The sequence below is a fragment of the Triticum dicoccoides genome, chromosome 3A (assembly GCF_002162155.2).
Source record: "Triticum dicoccoides isolate Atlit2015 ecotype Zavitan chromosome 3A, WEW_v2.0, whole genome shotgun sequence".
NCBI classification, from domain to species: Eukaryota; Viridiplantae; Streptophyta; class Magnoliopsida; order Poales; family Poaceae; genus Triticum; species Triticum dicoccoides.
In genome coordinates, this window is record NC_041384.1 from 638,176,144 (window position 1) to 638,184,091 (window position 7,948).

General features: G+C 45.4%; 1 protein-coding gene across 2 annotated transcripts; it reads left to right on the forward strand.

Annotated features, from left to right (window-relative positions):
• Positions 1-6: 6 nt before the first annotated feature.
• On the forward strand, positions 7-3,439 carry LOC119269804 (SUN domain-containing protein 4-like). 2 transcript variants are annotated; one of them, XM_037551727.1, is made up of 4 exons: positions 7-266; positions 643-2,150; positions 2,240-2,325; positions 2,430-3,439. In XM_037551727.1, exons 1-4 carry the CDS (start codon positions 71-73, stop codon positions 2,659-2,661), a joined length of 2,022 nt encoding a protein of 673 aa, XP_037407624.1. In that variant the 5' UTR covers positions 7-70; the 3' UTR covers positions 2,662-3,439. The 2 variants fall into 2 exon arrangements, with proteins under 2 accessions (XP_037407624.1, XP_037407625.1); XM_037551728.1 differs by having other exon boundaries at positions 7-257.
• The last annotated feature ends 4,509 nt before the right edge of the window (positions 3,440-7,948 follow it).

Below are 7,948 nucleotides of genomic sequence, written 5' to 3' on the forward strand. Positions count from 1 at the left end.
GTTCGTCGCCCTCGCTTCCCCGCGCCGGACCAAGGGTGCCGCGGGGCGCGCAGATGCGAGGCGGGGAGAAATGCAGAAGTCGCGGAGAGACCTCATGAAGAGGAAGGCGGCGGCCAAGGCGCACGAGCAGGGCGCGGGCGCGGCCGCCGGGATGAGGCGGCGGCGGCTGTACGGCTTCTCCGCCTCGCTCGTCGTCGCGTCCTGGGCCGCGCTCCTCATCCTCAACTCGCTCGTCGGCCACGGCGACGGTCAACGCGGTACGCACGGTCCGGGCCTTCTTCTCTCCTCCGTCCCTGAAACTCTGAAGTTCCGCTCGCCTTGATGATGAATGAATCCTGTGCCGTGCTGCGCGGTGGTTGCGTGGTGCGGCGATCGGTAGGTGTTTGGTGGATTGTCCGTGGCTGTCGGTGGTGCCGTGCAGGCGCGATCGAACCCCCGTTAGGCTTAGATCCGTAATAATCCGTATGCGGTTGTTGCGCTCTCTCTGATCACCGAACAGGTTGCTGGTTGTTAGATGCGTTGCCGAAATTTCCACGTTTGTGTTCTGTGTCCGAGATTTACTGAACGCTCCTGTCATCAGTTTTTAAATAAACTTGGTTCCGTGTTGACTGAGATCACATTTTCTTCGTCTGATTTCTGCAGATGGTGGAGACCCGATTGTTGCCATTCCCATTGCTGGGCCTGGGCCTACAATGAATGAAGGTTCTGTTGGTCCTGATGTTGTACACCAGGAGCACGAGGAGAATTTGGCGGTGTCTGGTGACACGTGTGTTAAACTTGATGAAAGTGTCTTGCTTTCAGAAGAGACAGTTCTGCAGGAAGATGAAGTGTGTTCCAAGGATGATGCTGGAAGTGATGACATGGAAGCTGTAACCAAGGATGATCAAATTGATCTGTCAGAAGGCCAGGGCGAAGAACAAACTGTAACCAAGGATGGTAAAATTGACCTGTCAGAAGGTCAGGGTGAGGAAGGTGCTCTGACCAAGGATGATCAAATTGACCTGTCAGTAGGTCAGGGTGCGGAAGAAGCTCAAACAAATGATGATCAAATTGAGCAGTCAGGAGGTCAGGGTGAGAGTCCTCATCTGACAAACATCGCCTCTGTAGTTCATCCAGCGGAGAAGGTGGATGTTGAAGATGTTCCCAAACCAGCAAGGTTGGCACGAGTTGTTCCTCCGGGTCTTGATGAATTTAAGACGAGAGCAATTGCTGAAAGGGGAAAGGATGCCTCTAGTCAAACTGGCCATGTGATTCACCGAAGGGAACCTAGTGGTCAGTTGTACAATTATGCTTCGGCAGCTAAAGGGGCAAAGGTTCTGGATTATAACAAGGAGGCCAAAGGCGCTTCCAACATTCTAGACAAAGATAAGGATAAGTATCTCCGCAATCCTTGTTCCGTGGAGGGAAAATATGTCATCATAGAGCTTTCTGAAGAAACCTTGGTAGATACCATTGCAATTGCAAATTTTGAGCATTACTCTTCTAATTTAAAAGAATTTGAAATGCTGAGCAGTCTTATTTATCCCACAGAAAACTGGGAAACACTTGGGAGATTCACTGTCGCAAATGCGAAGCATGCTCAGAGTTTCACATTTCCCGAGCCAAAGTGGGCGAGGTACTTGAAGTTCAATTTGCTAAGCCATTATGGTTCTGCAAGCTATTGTACACTGAGTATGCTTGAGGTGTACGGAATGGATGCTGTGGAAAAGATGCTCAAGAACTTGATTCCAGTTGAGAATAGAAATGCTGAATCTGATGACAAATCGAAGGAGCCAATTGAGCAACCACCTTTGAAGGAGCCTAGTGGTGGAAAAGACTCCTCACAGGAACCCCTTGATGAAGATGAATTTGAGGTAGAAGATGATAAGCCAAATGGAGATTCATCAAGGAATGGTGTTCATGATCAGATTGTAGAGACAAGGACACTTCAGGCTGGCAGAATCCCTGGAGATACAGTTCTCAAGATACTGATGCAGAAAGTCCAGTCTCTTGATGTGAGCTTTTCTGTATTGGAGCGGTACCTAGAGGAACTCAACAGCAGATATGGACAAATTTTTAAGGATTTCGATTCTGATATTGATAGCAAAGATGCGCTCTTGGAGAAGATAAAATTGGAGTTGAAGGAGCTTCAGAGCAGCAAAAATGACTTTGTATGCAACTTTCTGCACTTGTGTTTTGTTTCTGCTATTGTTACCCTTAATTTCTGTACCTTATCTTATTATGCATTTCCTGTTTTCAGGCGAGAGATATTGAAAGTATCCTTTCATGGAAGTCAGTTGCCTCCTCGCAGTTAGACCAACTTGTCCTGGATAATGTCATACTCAGGTTTGTATTGTTATTCTTTAGTTTCATGGATTTGCATGCACATTAAGAAAGCATGATATTGCTTGATACGATTCTAACCTTGTGAATCATGCTGTTGTGTGCAGATCTGAGTATGAGCGATTTAGGGATAAGCAGGTTGACCTGGAGAATAGGAGCTTTGTTGTTATATTCCTGTGTTTTATTTTTGGATGCCTAGCCATAGCTAAATTGTCCATAGGTATGATATTCAATATTTGTAGATTATATGATTGTGAAAAGTTGGATAGGGTAAAATCCGGATGGCTTGTGCTGCTGCTGAGCAGCTGCATTGTGGCCTCCATTTTGGTAATACAGTGATGTGTGTACTCATCTCCATATAATCGCGGCTGCATAATGTAATTCCATGAGGTATCTGATTCAAAAAAGATCACATCTCTGAGATCATAGAAAATAAAATCTCAGTACAGATTATCTAGCCTCATCATTGATCTAAAATTTGGAGGGAAAAGGAAAGGAGCAAAGTGTGCACCTGTGAAACTGGAGTCATTTTAAAGGTGCAGCAGACTAGAAGTAGTAAAGTCTAGAACTAGATTATCTCTGCTCTGGTCCATGCCTCCATGGTCCACTCCAGTGGAATGTAGAAGCAAGACTACCTGGAAACCATGTGCACCCAGCTGGAGCCGGCAATCATGGAAGGTTAACCGTGGCATGGTCCCATGTGCTTCCTTGTATGATTGCCAGGGAGAGAAATGTACTGAATATAGCATTTCCCTATGTCTCGCCATGAATCCTGTGCAGTGGGTGTTCTTTATTTTTGGGTGGGCGTCCTGTCCAGCGGTGGTGCACGTGGCCTCCACATTGTGTTGCTTACAAGGCAGTTGTCCATTTGTTTCCACTTTCCACAATGGAAGGCACCATTGGTACTCTAACTTCTATTGGTAGTTTCAAAACTCAAGTCAATGGCTCATCAAAGGTATATGCTCCCTGCACAGCCACATATGTACAGCTGTTCTTAGCAGTTGAGAGAGTATTTTTTTGCAAGTTTTTCTATTGCTTCCATGTCCAGCTTCTCGGTTGGAATTTCTGTGTATTTCTGTTTGAACAAGCTATTCATGATAGTTGACATTTTATTTCATGGATAGATTCATAGAAGGATGGCATTGAAAAATACTTTTGTCTGCGACATCTGGTTAGCTAGGCAATGACAGCTCGTAGTTTCTTGCTGGATGGATATCCACAGTTACACGCGGCATTCTCCTATGTCAGCTTCTTCATTACTTTGATCATTTCTACTCCCTCCGTTCCAAATTACTCGTCGCAGAAATGAATGTATCTGGAACTAAAATACATCTAGATACATCCATAACTGTGACAAGTAATTCGGAACGGAGGGAGTAACTTTGATGTAGTCGCTTATATATTCTGTAAAGCATGCTAGTAGTTAACTACTCCGTAATGGTCATTTGCAACATTGTCCGGGGCTCGCCCTCAGAAGATATTGTCTTTGCTTCCGCTGATGTCGCGTCAATTGCCCGAGGGAGCATAACACTGCAGACCGCAATGAACATGCCCGCCGCATCTCGGATAATTGCTCCGGTTGCGCCAATACCAGTATCCAAGACAGAAAGCAGCATCCACGTGAACTTTGACTGTTTGTAATAATACGGGAAGTTCCGAGGTGAAGGATGCCTGCTCAGGTCATGATATCACTGATCCAAACTATGCTACACCAAATCTGAATCCTGACTAGTTAGCTGCTCTGTGGGAATGTCTTTATTAGTCCATTTCATCTAAGTCCAAAGGATCTTCGAATACCAGCTGGTCGTTCCAATCCAATCTCCCATCTGCTTATTCCAATTTTCCGAGTCTTGGTATTGTGTTGCCCCAAGCAGTGGATTGTGATTACCATGCCAGCTTTGGAGATCTGTGTGATCGTGTTGCGTGCAGCTGTGCATGTGTAATCCATCCAGGGCTCTGGAGCGAGGCGCAAAGCTTGTTGCGGTTTTGTTAGGTGGCTGGTTGGCGTCTGTCCGGTGGGGAGCATCGAACATGAGCAGCCATGCTGCCGTGGCTCTAGATCCGTTGACTGCATTTTTTTAGGGATGATCCGTTGACTGCATCTGCATTTCGCTTCTGCACGGACCGCTTTGAGTCTCTGGATTTTCATTTTCCAGGCTTCACACTCTTATACTAACTGCCAGGCTATACAAAGAGTTTGTCAGTTGAATAAAGTTCGTCTTTTTTTTTTTTGAGGAATGCCTTTTCTTTAGGCTATACAAAGAGTTTGTCAGTTCTTCCGTGGAGGAAGCCGGCCTTTTATGGCCCCATTGGCAACACCTCGCGGAGGGAATCTATTACTCAGACGTGAAACTGAAATCCTGTTACCTGCAGTTCCTTTGTGTGCATGAGTGTCAAGGAGCTCGAGAGCTCCTAATCGGAACTTATGGCCCCAGCTACGCAAACCGGCGCTCACGCGCGTGCGCTGGGCCGGACCAGCCACGCATGTTGACTTCTAAAAAATTATTTTGAAAAATTCGGAAAGGTTATTTAAAAAAAATCATGGATTTGAAAAAAATTCATAAATTTGAAAAACAAAATCATGGATTTCAAAATGTGCATGAATTTGAAAAAGTTCTTTTTTTTGCGGGTAGAAATTTGTATTACTCATCCACCAAAGTCCTTACAATCAATCGCAGCTCCTTCCAAAGCCTCAGGAGGGCCAGAACCTAACCAAGTCATGGTTCTACCCTCAATACGAGCAAATTTAGCTAAGCTATTACTAACTTTATTTTGGCTACGACTTACATGAGTAATATAATTTTCACGTAGAGACATAAGATATCTAATCTCCTTGATGATGGACGAATATACCGATCTGTCAACCTCTGAAGCCTGGATTAATTTCACTGCAATTATAGAATGCACGTCGATCTGCACTGATAACTCACTTCTCTGGATGGAGAAAGATAAACTTTCCATGCATGCACATAATTCAGCTTCAAGTGCATCCCAGCAAGAAAATAACTGCCTACAAGAAGAGAAGATGATGGCTCCCTTGTCGTCTCTTAACACCATTCCGGCAGCGGCCGATCCATCAACAGCAAATGAACCATCAGTACAAACTTAACCCAGCCGGGCTTAGGAGCAGACCACTTGGGATCTGCTACGACCATTACCACATGTGACCAAACTGGAAAAAGTTCTTTGATTCAGAAAACATTCATGAATTTGGAAAACTTATAAGATTTTGAAAAAAGGTTCATGAATTTGTAAAAAGTTTACGCATTGAAAAACGTTCATTGTTTAAAAAGAGTCCACGAATTTTAAAATTAGATTACAAACTTCTCAAAAAATCTTGACAAAAAAGAAAATAAAAACGAAAAAAGGGAAAAGAAAAATCCAAAAAAAGGAAAAAAGAAAAATAGAATTTGAAGCATCTAGAAGCTTCCCCAATCGAAATGGACATGCCAACGAGAAGGAAAAAATGGGCCGAGCCTAGGATGGAGGGGGTGTGCGCCAGGTTGACAAAATAGTAAATAAAAAAAGGGCAGTGCTAGGCGTCAACCGGCTGATCCGCGCGTGGGATCAGCCGGCTCGACCACCGTTCGATTTAACCGTGAAGGACTGCATGCACATGTCACTTTCATGCTGACGTATTGGTGGACCGCGATTGTTTTTCCTTTTGTACTAATCCATGTACCGCTCCCTCTACTGCTGCGCTAGTAGCCCACACCATGTTCCTTTCATGCTGCTTAGCCAACCTACGGTGTATGTGCTGCTCAACTACCTTAGATTTTGAGTAAGAAGTGCACGGACGTAGCTACCTCAGTTCATTAGTTGCTCCCAGTAAAGAGATGGAAACACACACAAAAGGAAAACACTTGCATTCCATCGGCTGATGCGCATGCGCTGTCGTCCGATTAAACATGATCGTACGGTGCGGCAAGCCATCATGTGCGATCAACATGTGCCCAGATTGCAATGTCATTGGCGTTTCTGAGACATTGTCATTGTTGTGGAGCCGAGTTTCTGAAACATCATTTGCAAAGGCGTGTTTGCAATGTCACCGGTGTTTCTGAAACATTGGCGTTGTTTCAGAAGCATGTTTCTAAAATATTGTTGCAGAGGCTTGTTTTTGAAACATCATCCTTGTTGCAGAGATATGGGTCTGTGAGCTCACGGGATTGCAAGACGACACATGTTGTCAAGCCCCTTTGCAACACACCACATGTTATGAAGCCATCGAGCATCCCATCATGGCTCCCTTTTTGAAACGTGGTGCATGTTGTGAAGTCTCCTTGCAATATGATGCACGTTGCGGAACCCCTTTGCAACATGACGCATGTTGCGAAACCCCTTTGCGGCATGACACATGTTGTGAAGTCTCTTTGCAAAATGGTGCATGTTGCGAAACACCTTTCCAGCGTGACGCATGTTGCGAAACTCCTTTGCGGCATGACACATATTGTGAAGTCTCTTTGCAAAATGGTGCAAGTTGCGAAACACCTTTCCAGCGTGACGCATGTTGTGAAACCCCTTTGCAGTGTGACACATGTTGCGAAGTCTCTTTCCAGCACGACCCATGTTGTGAAACCCCTTTGCAGCGTGATGCATGTTGCGAAACCGGCTTTGTTGCATATCGTGCTAACCATTTAGCACTCAGTGGTCCGACCTTATAGCAGCTTGCGGCGTGCGGGGCGCCGTCCTTGCGGATGTGGTGGCAGCATCGCGTAGCTGGCTTGCCGGCTTGTCATCCAAAACAAGTCTTGCATCTTGCTATGGAGGAAGCAGCACACGTAATCCAGGTAGCGATGCACGGAGTAAATTTTATTGTGCATGGCAGTAAGTACACTAGCATACAAAGGAATCATACCATAGGCCATGGGGACCACTCACGTGCAAAAGGTGGGACAAGGACAGGTGTGCAAGAGAAATCAGGGACCAGTGCGCGCCCAACAGAAATCTTGATTAGGCGATCCGACGGCTTAGCGCGTGGCGGACGGGTCCAATAAAATCAGCCGCCTGATTTGAAGTATTTTCCATAAAAAAATGACGCGTCAAGCGCCGAATAGGATTTGCCTTTTTTAGGGGTAATAGGATTTGCCTGGGAGCTCTTATAGGGTGCTATGTGCCCTCCTACTGGGCCGGTCCATTCGCAAAAACTGTAGAAGCCTGATTCTCTAGATGGGGAACTGTAGCGATTTTTTTTCCAGTGTTTTTTTGTCGGCTTTTGAAAGAAAAGTAGCGGCCACTGTACTATAGCAAACTTTAAATGCTATAATATATCTTGAATTCTCGAAAGCCATTGGATTGGTGATTAATTCCCACAAAACACTTTCGCTCCTATTCATGTTGACCCAGAACTCACATCTCAACTTGCAACTATTTTGTATCCGCGATCGCATCGTTCCCTCAATCCTACCTCGGCCTACCTCTATCGACTCACAAACAAGACCTAAAAAATTTCTTCTTATCGTCTTCTTGCGGGTTGGTGAGGGGTGCTTCTAACCCTTGCTGGTCGCGCAATGTTGGTTCTTGCAGTGCCTAGAGCCTTACTTATCTATGTCATGACCGCTCTCTTGCTGCCTATGGCCTGTGGGCATTGTCCAGGAAATTGATAAACTTTTTAGGGCCTTTTTTGGGC